Source organism: Thalassophryne amazonica, chromosome 5, assembly GCF_902500255.1.
Source record: "Thalassophryne amazonica chromosome 5, fThaAma1.1, whole genome shotgun sequence".
NCBI lineage: Eukaryota > Metazoa > Chordata > Actinopteri > Batrachoidiformes > Batrachoididae > Thalassophryne > Thalassophryne amazonica.
In genome coordinates, this window is record NC_047107.1 from 37,392,896 (window position 1) to 37,409,215 (window position 16,320).

A 16,320-nucleotide genomic window follows, 5' to 3' on the forward strand; every position below is an offset into this window, starting at 1 on the left:
AAGTGCATAAACTAAATACATACTCCTGACACTGGGTCACATCTAATTTACTGGTTAGGGCCCCTTCACACATAGTACAAATAAGTACAACTGTGGGCGACTCATGGCGGAACAGCTCGTATGAGTGAATTACACACAATTAAACATCGAGCCGACGGGCAGGCGTGCATGATGCCACTGTGACAGTTCATGCACACGACGGTGCCTTTCGAGCAGGAACACAGTGCGAGCAGCTGCACCACATTGTGCCGCTGATGTGGAGAACAATATTTTAAAACCAGCTGCATAATTAATGAATATCACTGGGTTGATAGAAATAATACATAAAAGGGGATGCAATACAGAACTCCACAGTTAAATAACCCTGGTTAAAAAAAAATGTCACTCAGGGGATTCGAACCCATAAACTCTGATTAGCAGACAGAAACCTTACCACTGCACTACCAGCACTGGCCTGTAATCAAAGTGGGAATATTCCTGAAATCAATAAGGACATAGATTAGGTGCGCTGTGTGCAGTCACTGCAGCCCAGCGCAAAGACAAAAGATGCTTTATATATTTCCATGTGAGGACACCAGGCAGAGACCCGTGCCTCACAGAGGAATGTTGTAATTTCATGTCCTTCCAAACACGGAATGTGTCCTCAAGCTGGGACATCCAGGAGCAGAGACCTTTGCCACTCTGGCTGTGAGCAAACACACCCCCTGTCCATTCAGCGCTCAGACCAACGTGTCACTCTCTGTGTTGTGTCATTCACATTCGTTATTTGTTATGTAATTGTGTATGTAGGTATTGTCGTAATTATTTATATACCTGTCCTGGTTTCTGTCATCCAGCTGTCAGTGTGTTGTGATCAGCTGACAGGCCCCTCCCTGTGCTGTGTGCGATCAGACCTGGCTGTCCGGCCCCCATGTGATCAAATCTGTACATACATTTAAGCATTTTATGCAAGTGTTCCCCACCTGCCCCCGGGACACAAAATGTGTTGGGGGAGCGCGGGGGGGGGGCGACACACCCGTACACATACAAGACACATGCACCACATGTGTGTGGCTTTTTGCAACTCCACAGTCGTGGGGCACTTAGACAAATTTCACATCCAGCTTCAGTGATCGTTTGCTGACTGTTGTCGTGATGATAGTGCAAATGGCCAAACATTTCTAAGTGCCAAACGCACGGTGTTAGATGTTTGTGTGTGTCAGCTGGAATTTGGCCAACACCTGCCATGAGAGGGTTTGATGGGTTTGTACTGCGCTCAGTCTGTCTTTCAGCCGCTGGTGTGTGCAAATAGTTGTAGCAGCAGGTGTACGAGGCATTGGAAGCACCTATGATTTTACACGTTTTGCTTACAATTCCTGCTTCATGCACACTTCATGCGCAATTCGACCAAATTCACACTATGTGTGAAGAGGCCCTTATGAAAAGACACTTCTAACAGAACTTTGACCCTGAAAATTTTTTCCAAGGTAAACTTTTGTGGAACTGGAAACTTGTTTTGGCAGAGGTTTGCGCTCTGTGAGCGTGGTTCTCTAATTATTAATTATATTGTGCGTGTCACGGACTAAGTTGTGTTATTTATGAGTTAAATGTTTTCAGTGAAGTGTATATTAGCTGTCATGTAATGATTTACGGTGCTAGATTTAACTGTTTATAAATATTCATTGTATGAATGGTTTACTTGCTTCAAAACACTGCTGATTACTTTTTAAAGAATATAAAATTCACATTCAACGAATGCACATTTGAACATAAAAATCAATTGTATTTTCTGTAAAAAAGTAATTATATTTTGTGCAACTATTACTTAGAATGATATATTAGTAACTAATTTAAGCCCGCCAATACATTGCGAAATATGGACACGACTGCCATATAAATAGTGTGATTGAGAGAAAATAATTAAATTTTGCGAATGGATACAGCGGCAAACAGTTATAAAATTTTAAATCATTTGAGACCTACCTGTTAAAAGTTTCCTAAGAGATGTATAGTTCTGCCCTCCACAAACAATAAGAGAGCTGCTTTCAGAAGAAATCACTTTATCCTCTGCAGGCAAAGGAGAACTGGTCACAAAAAAAAAAAAAAAAAAAAATCATTTTCTTTAACACCATACTGATACACTGGCATTATCACCCAAGTCAACCAGAGGCATACATACTTATGGTTCAAATTTTAAGTTATGTATGTTATGTTGTTTAAGTTAAGTTATTTAAAATTACTGACATGTCTGAAGTTTTATAAAGTGAAAATATCAGATATATGTTTTAGTTTTAAAGTAATGTGCTACTTTTTAAGGTTTTGTGAGCACATGCTGTGCCCAGCAGTGCATTATGGGTAGGATAGTGTAATCTCAGTAAGTTCACGACAGGACAAATGCATTTCAGACACTCTGTTCAGGCTCCACGGACAGCAGCATTAAACTCTAGTGCCTAAAACTCTCGTGAATATATTCTCTGGGTTTATAGACATTATTGTGTTTGCGTTTGTTAAATCCCATGCATCTTAAATGTAGCAGACACGGATTATATGGAATTTTGTTTTGGCATGTTTTCAAGGCCTCTACTGCCATCTACTGGCCAGTAGTGTTCATGGCAGTATTCGCCCTAAGTACTAAGCGTCTGGGCACCAGTACATGGCAGTGTTCTATTTATTTTGACCCCGGTTATATCAGATGGTTATCAAATCAACTTTTTGGCTTTGCAAATGGCTTTTTTTTTTTTTTTTTTTTTTTTTACAAATTAAGTTTAAAAACAAAACAACAACAAAAAACATTACAAGACAGCTCTGCGGTGTTTGCACATGCACAGTGCGAGCGGTTGGATGTTTGTAGCTCTTCAGCGGCCAGACCGCAATAATATCAAACAGGTTTGATTTTCATTCGACCATACGATCGGTGATCAGGAGGTGGTCGTGAGATGTTAAACGCAGCTTGTTACTCCATGTACACTACACGATGCAGGACGTGCGATTAACCTGAAACTTGGTCCAAAAAATTCTGGCACGAATGAAAAAACATCTGAAAAAGGGCCAAAACTCGCACAGTGTAAAGCCAACATTTATGTGTCAAGACAATATTGAGTGCACGTTTTACAACATCATAATAAGCATAATGTTGGAAATAAGCATAATGTTGGAAATAAGCATAATGTTGACAAACCGTGGATTACTAAGAGACTGCAAAATGCATGTAAAAAGAAAAAATTTCTGTACAAGCAATTCTTAAAACTAAGAACATTTGATGCTGAGAAAAGATATAAGACATATAAAAATAAGCTAACTAATATTATGCGATCTTGTAAAAGGCAGTATTATAGTGATTTATTGGAAAAAAATAAAACAAGTATTAAGGGTACTTGGAAGATTTTAAATAAAGTCATAAATAAGAGAAAAGGTTTTAAAGAATATTCTGCCCTTTTTTTTACACAAGTACTGGTACAGTTGTTAAGGAAAATAAAGCTATAGCAGATAATTTTATGATGATTACTTTGTAAATGTGGGTAAAAATTTAGCTGATTCGATTGTGTCTGGACTGGACTGCGTTCTTTCGATTACTGTAAAACAAGTAATAAAATTCAGGATTCAATGTTCATTAAAGAAACTGATGAATATGAAATAATTGATATTGTTCGTAACTTCAAGGGGAAAAGATCAATTGATAGTGATAGTTTTGATATGTCTTTGATTAAAAATATTATTGATTGTGTTGTTAGACCCTTTACGTATATTTGTAACCTGTCACTAATGACTGGGAAATTTCCTTTCAGAATGAAATTGGCTAAAGTGATACCGCTGTTTAAATCTGGAGACAAACATGTCTTCTCAAATTATAGACCAATCTCACTCCTGCCATAATTTTCCAAAATTTTGGAAAAGGTATTTTTAAAGAGGTTATATGATTTCATAACTAAACATCACATACTTAGTGAACAGCAATATGGTTTTAGAAAAAAATCGCACTACTTCACTGGCTGTAATTGATTTTGTTGAACAGATTACAAATGCAATTGAAAATAAGCAATATACTGTTGTTTTTTTTTTTGTTTTTTTTTATTTACAGAAAACATTTGATACTATAGACCACACTGTGCTATTGGACAAACTGCAGTGGTATGGTATCAGGGGATTGGCATATAACTGGATAGTTAGCTATTTATACAATAGATATCAGTGTGTACATATTGGTGGGGCAAAATCTGAACCCATGAAAATTACTTGTGGGGTGCCCCAGGGTTCAGTTCTGGGGCCGTTGTTGTTTCTTCTGTATATTAATGACATATGATTGGTTTCCAAGTCCATCAGATGTATTTTGTTTGCTGATGATATGACTGTGTTTTGTAGTGGGGATCACTTGGGACAGACCTTGGACATGATGGAGAAGGAACTACAGAAGTGTAAACAATGGTTTGATTCAAACAAGTTATAATATATACTCCAGTTATAATTTGAGAGGAATTTTATTGCAAAAAGTCATTGTGTATCTGTCAAAGGTGTTAACATCTGGAACAACTGTCCCGATAACATTAAAGTACTTGGTACGTTAGTAGGCTTTAAAAGACATTACAAGAATAACAAAATTGCATGCTATAGTTGAAAACTTAGGTCTTGTTATTACTTTCGGGTTTGTGTGTTGTGTGCCAGTATTGTCTGGTTATATTTTGTAAATTTGAGTTCATTGACTAGGTTTGCATGTTTTTTTTTTCTTTTTGGTATTGTCGTCATGTATACATGTAGGTATGTGTACGTTTATATATCTGCGTATGTGTATATACATGTGTATGTGTATGTATATATATATATATATATATATATATATATATATATATATATATATGTATATGTGTGATTGTGCAGATATGTATTTATGAAATTTTGTTTGTGTGTATATGTTTGTTATTTCTTAGTATAAGGGGTGGGTATTTATAAGCTCTGCTTCTGCCCTCACCCTTTCGGCCACGCAGGACTTTTGTAAAGTTGCTTTGTTATGAGTTTTTTTGTTTTTGTTGTTGAACTGTATGCCGAATAAACTCATTCATTCATTCATTCATAAAACGTGCGCACATCATCAAACATGCGCACGGCACTAATAAAATGTGCGCACATTCTCTTCACATGCAAAACATTTTGCGATGACACTTCCAGGGCTCCGTAAAAATGCCTGTTTTTACAAATAAAAAATGGAATATTTTACAAAAGCACATTTATCTGTAAACATCTACACACGACACACGTCACATTAACGTGTTGGTTTACATAATGAATGACTGAACCAATCAGTGTTTAGCAGAGGAACTTTTACCCAGAATCCTTTGCGATCTGTCTGTGTTTGTTACAAAACCTCAGAATTAGTGCATTATTCAACATTAAAAGATATATGTTATATTTTCACTTTGTACAAATGACAGAATTGACATTAATGGAGTTATTCTATCAGTATTCACACAAAACCATAAGTCAGTATGACTTTATTTTTCAAGACCAACGTGTTCAAAAATAGAAGTGCTAGCTCATTGTTTGGGTCTTTTGTAGCTTTTGATGCTTCCAAAAGCAATTGTGGTGTTAAAACTCAAATTCAGCGTGTTAGTAGTTGCAAATGTACCAGAGAAAATACTGGAATTTATCAGTTATCTGTAACTTCCGATACATTTTTGGGTGGTTTATCTTTATCTATCGAAGTTAATTTTTTGGTTATCTGTGCCCACCACTGATGAATATACATTCATGTTTTGCGACTAACATTTTGGAAGTCCTGCATTCACATTTTGTACAATTGTACAATTGTACAAAATGTAACATTTTGTAGGGTTGTATTATTCATTACATTACAGTACTTTTATTTTTGAAATAAGTAAATTGTTATTTATTTTCACACCGGGTCAGTCAGGTCTGAGAGCATGCCCTGGGAATGCACATTTCTTCATCCACCACATTATGGAACCGTCTTGGGGCCTGGATGGCAACCAAATGGTCCATGCCCACCTATTATATAGTTGTTGTTGTGTATTGCAGGTAAGTTGGTTGCTTTTGCAATGCTTTCCATTCCATGGCTTTTGTTTTGTTCATGATTCCAAATCTCCAAATGGAACGTATTTCCTTTTCACATTTAAACTTTTTAATTAAAATTTTTTTTATTTGTTAATTCATTTTTTTTTAGTTTTTGCCCTGCTGTTTTTGGTGATCAAACATGTCTTTCATTGGAGTGACAGGCACAGAGAGGTTTTTTATGCAAATAATTCTTTGAAGATGTATCTATTCATGGCCAAAGATGGGAGTGGACAACAGGGTTGTACACATGCATACAGTTTCACAATGAATGAGGTTCACAAAGGAGAACCATATTCACAGCTTTGTAATGCTGAAGAGAAAGTGTATTCATATTTTTATGTTTGTACACACAATGTTTAAGGCTTGAACTTTATACATTGCATCCGGAAAGTATTCATAGCGCTTCACTTTTTCCACATTTTATTATGTGCCTTATTCCAAAATGAATGAAATGCATTTTTCATCAAAATTCTACACACAACACCCCATAATGAGAATGTGAAAAAACTTTTTTGAGATTTTTGCAAATTTATTAAAAATAAAAACTACATGTACATAAGTATTCACCGCCGTTGCCATGAAGCTCAAAATTGGGCTCGGGTGCATCCTGTTTCTACTGATCATCCTTGAGATGTTTCTACAGCTTAATTTGAGTCCACCTGGACACCTGGAGTAAATTCAGTTGATTGGACATTATTTGGAAAGACACACACCTGTCTACATATACGGTTCCACAGTTGACAGTGTATGTCAGATCACAAACCAAGCATGAAGTCAAAGGGATTGTCTATAGACATCTGAGACAGGATTGTCTCAAGACACAAATCTGGGAAAGAGTACAGAAACATTTCTGCTACTTTGAAGGTCCCAATGAGCACAGTGGCCTCCATCAACTGTAAATGTAGAAGTTGGGATCCACCAGGACTCTTCCTAGAACTGGCCACCCGTCTAAACTGAGCGATTGGGGGAGAAGAGCCTTAGGCCCCGTTTACACATAGACGGTAAACTCTCCCGGAAGCATCCCGGCAGAGATTTTGCCCCCTCCAGGCCGTTTTAGGGATCAAACGCCGTAGTTAACGCCGGCGCACGGGGGCGTGGTTTGGTTCCGGCTTCACCGGGAATCGTCGAAAAAAATTATTCAACATGTCGAATAATTCCGGGAGCGCTCCCGGAGAAGTGGCCTAACGACGGAGACAACGCGAACAACAGCGTTTGATACTTTTTAATCACCATGTCATCCCGCCCCTTCCTGTAGTGCCGCAGTTTACACCGCCGTAATTGGTGGCCGGCGTTGTATCCCTAACCAACGGCGTGTAAAATGGCGATAGAGCCCACATCGGCGTCCTCAAAGGCGTTTTAACCGGCGACAGAGGCAGACAAAACGGCGGCGCTACCGGACAGTATGCTGTTCTAAACGCCAACTCCCGGTTAACGGCATTCCAAACAGCCGATAGGCGGCGGTCAGTATAAAAACGCTAGCGCACTGCATGCAGGTCTCTCACTCGCAGCCAGCTCCAGATATTTTTGCAGAGAAGCTCCAGTATACCTCTTAAAATAAAATTGGCAGCAGCAAGGACTTACCAAGAGGTCTGGTTCAGAAGCAGAGGGTAGCCCTGTGGTGGAAACGAGCAACACGTTGAGGAGGGGAAAAGGAGAGAAAAGAAAAGGCTGAGAGATGAGCTCCCTGTCACTCCCTCCCCCTGCACTGACAGCTGCTTCAGCCTATTATACTCTGGGGGCGGTGCCTATAAGCAAAAGTTCCTGGAGTAACGCAGGATTTGCCTGGATAAATCCAGCGGTACACAGGGCATTATTGATGGCAGCAGAACACCGCCGTTCTCATGCGCGTCTTAACCTGCGATTGTCAAGGATAGAACTGAGTATTAACCCCCGTTGCCTGATGTGTGCCGGATGCTACGGCGTCAAAACTCCGCTTTATTCGGCGGATTTAGCAGCGTTTTATCCGCGTATTTGCGGCTAGTACGGCGCTCAAAATGCCGGCGAGATGCTCCGCCCCTTTCCACCGCGAAAACAGCCGGAACTACCGCGAACTTCGATCTACGTACTACCCACGGACAAAACCGTCTATGTGTAACCTGGGCTTTAGTCAGGCAGGTGGCCAAGAACACGATGATCACTCTGTCAGAGCTCCAGCATTCCTCTGTGGAGAGAGGAGAACCTTCCAGAAGGACAATCATCTCTGCAGCAATCCACTAATCAGGCCTGTATGGTAGAGTGGCCAGACGGAAGCCACTCCTTAGTAAAAGGCACATGGCAGGGCACCTGGAGTTTGCCAAAAGGCACCTGGAGGACTCTCAAATAATATGAAACAAAATTTTCTAGTCTGATGAGACAAAGATTGAACACTTTGGTGTGAATGCCAGACGTCATGTTTGGGGGATGTTTTTCAGCAGTAGGAACTAGGAGACTAAGTCAGAATTGAGGGAAAGATAAATGCAGCAATGTACAGAGACATCCTGGATGAAAACCTGCTCCAGAGTGCTCTTGACCTCAGATCGGGGTGAGGGTTCATATTTCAGCAAGACAGTGACCCTAAGCACAGATCCAAGATATCAAAGGAGTGACTTCAGGACAACTCTGTGAATGTCCTTGAGTGGCCCAGGAAGAGCCCAGACCTGAATATGATTGAACATCTCTGGAGAGATCTGAAAATGGCTGTGCACCGACACTCTCCTTCCAACCTGATGGAGCTTGAGAGGTGCTGCAAAGAGGAATGGGCTAAACTACCTAACGATATGTGTGCCTAGCTTGTGGCATCATATTCAAGAAGACTTCAGGCTGTAACTGCTGCCAAAGGTGCATCAACAAAATATTGCGCAAAGGTTGTAAATATTTATGTACATGTGATTTCTTAGGGTTTCAGTTTTAATAAATTTACAAAAAATTCAGATAAACATTTTTCATCTTGTCATTATGGGGTGTTGTGAGTAGAATTTTGAGGGAAAAAAATAACTTTACTCCATTTTGGAATAAAGCTGTAACATAACAAAATATGGAAGAAGTGAAGCGCTTTGAATACTTTTCAGATCCTCTGTAAATGAGGCCCCTTTTGAACCAGCATTAGCTTACTTTATACATCTAAAATATGACACTTTTAATGTAAAAGAAACTTGGATTCAAGTACAATCACTGCCATGCAAAAGGATTCACCCCACATTTGTTTCTGAAAAACTGTACTTCATGTTGATCGTACTTCATGTCTTTGATATCTTTTGTCAGTTTTACAACTCGCTGTGCAGAAACCTCCCAAGGAGATACGTCTTACCTCTGACTGTGGATGAGCACACACCCCTCGACCAAAACCTTGTCACACTGTGCAACTGTAAAGCCACAGCAAAGCAAAGCAAACCCCGAGAGGTAGGTTTTGAGGGGGCACAGTACGTTCAGCATCTGTATATGGTAATGCGCTTAACTGTCCATTATGCTCTCTGTAGCTTTACCAGAGTCAAGAAAGAATGGGCCCTGCAATCATAATGAATGCAGAGTATCCACTCCCACCCACTCAGAGCAATTACCGTGACACACTGAAGGGAATGTTTGCCACGTAATTTCATGACATACAGCAGATAAATGCCAAAAGACTCCATGATGCTGCTGAATAATTGCCATTTAACAGCTTGTGTGTGGCTTTATAAATGGTCTCCAACATTTAAGTAAAACAGTGTGGAAATGTTGAAATAAAAGGGTACAATGCCATTGTCATGACTACATGAGGGACAGTAACTACGTTTACATGCCGTTAATATTCGGGTTAAGGTCAATATTCCGGTTTCTGAATCATTAGGAATAACCCGTTTACATGCTTAAGTAGACAGAGTTAGTCTTGTATACATGGTCATTGGTATCATTTGGAATATCCGCATCTAAACAGCGACGCACGTCTTCCACCGGTTCTTGATTTGGTCTGGCGTTCGTGCAAATCCTGCTTCGTGTAAAACCGCTCACTACCCACGTTATACACTTTTCTCAAACAGGCATTAACATGTTCTCACTTTTCTCTCCTGTGTAAACACTCTTTTTTCTTCTGGGCGAGAAGATTATAAACAGACACACGCAGAACACAATGCGCGTGCTGTCCCTTCGCTCACTGCTCCGGGGGTACGGATGCGGGACCCGCAAAGAATCCAAGTCATGGCCACGGAGCTCTGCGGCTGCGGTATACCGAGACCCTGCGGCGCTGTGGATTTTTTTTCCGCAAGAAATCTATCCTTGCGGGCTGCCTCCGCATCAAAACAGAGCGTAGTCTCTGGACCTGTTGCCACAGTTGGCGCAGCACCGCACAGCAGAGTGGGGGGGCGGTGTGAGCGGCCCGCTGCGGCATTTACAGAGCCCGCAGACCCAGTAAGTGCATTGGAGGCAGAGCAATCACGGTGATCGGTGCCACGACCGGCCCGCCTGATAAGGAAGCAGAACACAATGCGCTGTTTATCTCCGCTTCTGTGGTGTCCGGTGGGTTGCGCGCGCCACATACAAGTAGTTGCTGTACTCAAAAGACCAAGATTCCTTGTGGATAGGACGTGCTCAGAACACAAAATAATGTTCGGGTTCGAAAAGGAGTAACCCAGGGGTCTTATTCTGGTTTTTAAAAACCGGAATATGAGCATATTCGGGTTTTTGCGGGTGTTTACATGGCCGTGTGCAACCGGGTTATTGCTAATATTCCAGTTAAGAAAGGGGTATTGGCTGCATGTAAACGTAGTCAGTGTTTTGGTTAGTCTCGTAGTTGCTGGTGCAACTGGTACCGCTATCATGCAAGACAGTAAAAAGTACTTCAAATTAAAAGATTTTGCTTTTAGTCTCCTCAGCTGCAGTCTAAGATTAATTCCTGGACTTGAGAAAGTTTTCATTTAACTATTTTTGAGAATAATAGAGTATTGATTCTGGCCATAAGATCATGAATTCCAGACTGGAAAATAAAGACTGAAATGGCACATTGTTGTATGAAACACTCTTTAATCTTCCTCAGGTGTACCTAACACACGAGGAACTTCACGATGACGAGCTGCTGCAGTATGGTGGCCTTGAGTTCCCGCACATCAATTACGCAGAGTACAATGGTCGCCCATATCGCTACTTCTACGCCTGTGGATTTGGACATGTGTTTGGTGACTCACTGCTCAAAATGGATGTCCACACCAAGAAGCTGAAGGTCTGAACCAGTCAGTGATAACTGAGGGACATGTCATTGCTAATCAGGCATCAAAGTAAGGGATCCTGTGTGCCCATGTTTTCCAAGCTTACTATAAGTAAGTCCCTTCAGCTGCACCCTTGTTTGCACTCGGGGTCGCCACAGCAAATCCAAGGTGGATCTGCATGTTGAATTGGTACAGGTAAATTTTTACCCCGGATGCCCTTCCTGACGCAACTCCACATTACATGAAGAAAGGTGGAAGGAGTGGGATTTGAACCCGGAACCTTCTGCACTGAAACCAAGAGCATTAACCACTTGGCCACCACCCCTACGTTTTCCAAGCTTACTCTGATTTAAATAAATAAATAAATGAAATGCCGTATTTATGGTGTAAAAAACAAACAAACAAACAAAAAAAAAACCAGCAAGTATGGTTGCGAGAATAATTCAGTAAAAAAATAATAATAACAATAACATGTAATTCTACAGAACAACCTGTAAAATTTATGGTATAAAGCTGTTATAATGTTACAAAATAAATAAATAAACATTTTCAGCCAAATTACCATTATCAAGCTGTTTTTAAACAGATTGTCGCTGTACAGTTTAAATAAAGTTGTGACTTAAGGTACACTGAACATCATTCAATGGGAGTTCACTGTGCTGCTCCCATTTTGCTCAGGGCCACCACAGGAGGTTTGGAACATCATCCACATTTTGATCTGGTTTTTCTAACACAACTCCAGCTGAATAAGGAGAATGGGCCTCAGGCAGCCTTGAACCTGGGATATTTCACTTGGGAGACAAGCACACTTACTGTTTTCCCACTGTGCTGTCACACAAGGCAAACTATGCTGAAAACATAATGATTTTGATATAGTATTGCCATGTTGACATGTTTGTATTGTATTTGTGCACTCTTAAAAAGGAACTGCTGTCTCAATGAGAAAAACTGATGCAACAATTTGCATAATTGTTCAAGTTATTTATTTCAACTTTTAACTGACTTAATGCCACAAGACTTCTCTAGTTAAGCTGAATTAACTTTAGTTGAGGTGAAATGACTTAAAAAAAATCTGAGCAAATTGTACATGACTTTTTTCTCTTTGAGAGTGTACAAAGTATGTTAATATGAATAGTTCTGAAAATAAAATCGTGTTTAGAATTGAGTAGGCTGTATATCAAGAAATAAAACAGATTCTGCAGTTCATTATATTTTCAGAGTAATTTATACTTTATGATAGAATGGCTCTGAAAGTAGATTGTACTTGCTTCCCAAACAGGATGTTCCTGGGTGAAGCTTGCCTGCACCTCATTCTTGTTTTATTAATTATTCTTTGCAAATTACAGTGGTTTTATACTGTCAAATTTACAGAATTTTCTGGGAGGTTATTTGCATATTTTTTACTGCATTCTTTACAGAATTATTCTGGCAACAACAGCTACCATTTTTTTTCTGGAAAACAACCGAATTCTCCTGTTTATTTATTTATTTATTATTGTTAACCCCGGCTTTGCTCATGAATGTCTTCGTCTTGGCCATCGTCTTGGTGGTTCAGATCATTCATCTTCTCAAGGAAATTCAAAAGCACATTCAAGCTATATGGCATTGAGTATTTTTTTCATGAGAATTTTAAATTAGTTTGGTTGTATGTGATAAGTTGCAGATAACAGTAGACAATGAAAACATGTATCATTAAAAACATGACCTATAAAAGGTGCAGATAGTACAGTTAGTGTCCTTTCAGAAATGCACAGTTGTGTCTTTCTGAATAGATTTTGAAACATAGTGGATGGATGGATAGTTTTTCAAACATGGACAGTTTGAAGAAAACATTGCACGTTTTGCAAATTATGGCAAGGGATTTTTTTTTTTAGAGTCCATAATCATAAGGAATAAAGCAGGTCTGCTCTGTGTCAGCCTGATCCTGTCAGATCTCAGAAGCTAAGCAGAGCAGGATCTGGTAAGTACTTGGATGGGAGACCTCTTTGGAACACCAGCGGCTGTGTGTGTTCCTCTAGGTAAAACTGGAGTTGTGTCAGGAAGCGCATCCGGCGTAAAACTTGTGCCAAATACTGTATCCGCTGTGGCGACCCTGAACAAAAACAGGAGCAGCTGAATGGACAACAACAGTCATAAGGAATAACTTCTGTAAATTTTAGGAATTTTAGAATTAAATTTAGGAATTTTCAGAATAAATAGCACACCAGTTGTCCAAATTCAAGATACTGGTAGTTATATCTTCCTAAGGGCCCCTTCACACATTTGTGCGAATTTGGTCAATTTGCATAAAAAGTGCGCATGAAGCAGGAATTGTGTGCAAAACATGTAAAATCATAGCTGCCTCGTACACCTGTTGCTACAACTATTTGGGCACACCAGTGGCTGAAAGACACAGTGTGGGCTGTGCGAGCCCATCGATCCCTCTCACAGCAGGTGTTGGCCAAATTCCAGCTGACACACATGAACATCTAACACCGCTCGTTTGGCACTTAGAAAATTTGTGGCCATTTGTACTATTAACACGACAACAGTTAGCAGACAATCACTGTCGAACTGGATGTGAAATTTATCTAAGTGCCCCACAACTGTAAAGTTGCACATGTGGCGTGTCAGAGTGTCAGCTCCCCCACAACACATGTGTACATGTGGTTCACACAGCCTCTGTAGGCGAGGCATCTCTCACCTGATCACAGAGTGACATTTTGGTTTGTGCGCTGACAGGACAGGGGGCGTGACTGGCTGCCCACAGCTGTTGAGACATCACATTACAAAATAAACCATCCCGTGTTTCGACGGACACGTGCATGTCTGTGCTTGCGTGGAAATACATAAACATGGGCCGTCAGTCTGTTTGGACACGCAGGAGGCGATCTGAATGTCACGACTGACAGGACAAGCGTGTCGGGGGTGACGGCTGTGATTGGTGCACCGTAGGCCCACGACAAACCAACAGTATGACAAATACCCCACATTCAGTCACGTATGAGCAGAAATATGCTGTACCAAATGCCGTTTTGTCAGTTATCACAGCTCTTTTTTTCTTTTTTATAAAATACGGTTATCTGCTTGTTGATTTGAGCCATTTCACACTTCTGTTACAAGACAGTGGCTGTAGTGCAGTGGTAAAGTTTCTGTCTGGTAATCAGAGTGTGCATGTTCAAATCCTGCGAGTGGCATGTTTTTTTTAATTCAACCAGTCCCCTTTTATGTATTCTTTATATCAACCCAGTGATATTCACTAATTAAACAACTGGTTTTATTTTATTTTCCTCCACATCAGCGGAACAATGTGGAACACAGTCCTACTCAAAAGACACCGTCATGTGCATGAACCGTCACACCGGCACTGTGCACGCCTGCCCATCAGGACGATGTTTCGTGGTGCACTCATACGAGCTCTACTGTAGTGAGTCACCCTGAGTTGTACGTATTCACACTATGTGTGAAGGGGCACTTAGTATTGTCACTTCCTTTTAATTGAAGTTGGAATGTCACATGTTACAACTGCTGCTCTTTCAAAGTTTAGCTCACATAATTTGTCACATTTTGGTAAAAAGAGTCCAGATTCTTTTTTTAAGGGAATCCTCCTCTTTGTATTATGTGCAATCCATGTTGCTTATTTATTTCATTTATAGTTTGGCCTAGCAAAATACCTACAACTTGTAATAGCTTCAAAACCTCAGTCTTTGGTGGGAGGATTGTCAAAGACTTAAGTTGTTAAAGCCTTGGCCTGGACTTGTGGTGTCAATGCCTTCACATGGACCTACAAGTGTCAAAGCTTTGTACTCAGCATTTGCTTGAGGGTTTGAGCCTTGATTACAACACTGACACAAAGAGCAACAGGTTGGAAGCACCCAGAGAACAGCTCCAAATAAAAGGGACGTTTATGTAATTTTCTGGTCTAGGTGTGGCGTTATCCCGGCTTGTACCCGTCTGAGCCTGTCTTCGTTGCTTCACCTGGATCTACTGAGGAGGATGATGGAGTTGTATTGTCAGTCATCATCACACCCAGAGAAGTAAGTTAATGACAACAGACAAGAAAAAACAACACAGAAATCATCCACAGCACCACACATGAAGAGTGCCAACATTACAGTGACTGAAATTCTTATTACATTGTCACTATGGGATGTGAGTGCTGTTCATGAGCACATAAAAAAAAAAAAAAAAAATCATAACGGGTAACATGCCAGATGAAAGACTTCTGCTCAAAAGGTGTGGCTGAAGCAGTCAGGGATATATGACAGCAGCAACCTAAGTGGATTTGCAACCAAAAATATTGTCACCTGCACCAATGAGATTTTGCATTAATCTCCAGATCTGCATTTATTATTAAAAGAGGGGTATAGTTAACTGATTTGCACAAATTTTGGTGACAGTCTTACAGTTAATCCCAGCCATTATGTTTTTGGGAAGGACCAAATAAATATTTCAATGTTGATTGGATTTTCACTACTGTATAAAAAAATCTTTGAAGTATTGTGGTCATTTTTCAAAAGCATAATCTGCAAATATGAATGTAAAATAGCAAATAAATGCCTTATGCAGTTAATGTGTACATTGGTTGAAAACGTTTTAGCTTTATTTAACAAAATGATATAAAAAAGTACATCTGATTTTGCTGTAAAATAAATATTGTATCATGTAGTCGGTCATAATACTGTTCAAATGACATTTACCTCTTTGTTAACTGCATGTAATGCTGTTGGGGACATATGTTCACAGACACCTTTCAAACTCAGTTTACCCCAACTGCTGCATACACTGTGTTGCATTTGATAAAACAATATGTGTGTTCAGTCAGTCAGTGATTATGTCAACCTGTTTCCTGATAAACAGGCCGACATATCAGAAAAAGGGGATGGGATGGAAAATGGAATTTAAAAAAAGCAGCAGCAACAACAGCAATGCAAAATAAATAAATAAATAAAAACAAACAGTGCTTCTTACATTTACTTTGACGTATAGAAAAGATTAGAATAGAATGGCCTTTATTGTCATTATACAAAATGTACAATGAGATTGGAAAGAGCTTCTTTTTCAGTACAAACAGATAAAGTGAAAAATAAAAATAGTTATAAGTATAAAGTCCTACAGGACAGTGCAATGAAAATGTCTATGT

At 39.8% G+C, this 16,320-nt stretch overlaps 1 protein-coding gene across 1 annotated transcript in view; it reads left to right on the forward strand.

Moving 5' to 3' along the window:
• The window catches only part of bco2l (beta-carotene 15, 15-dioxygenase 2, like), a 74,229-nt gene that overhangs the window by 54,662 nt on the left and 3,247 nt on the right, over nt 1-16,320 (forward strand). Inside the window, exons 9-11 of the mRNA XM_034170017.1 lie at nt 9,283-9,420; nt 11,030-11,212; nt 15,104-15,214. Of these exons, the coding sequence (XP_034025908.1) occupies nt 9,283-9,420; nt 11,030-11,212; nt 15,104-15,214 (432 nt within the window). The remainder of the gene's footprint in view (nt 1-9,282; nt 9,421-11,029; nt 11,213-15,103; nt 15,215-16,320) is intronic.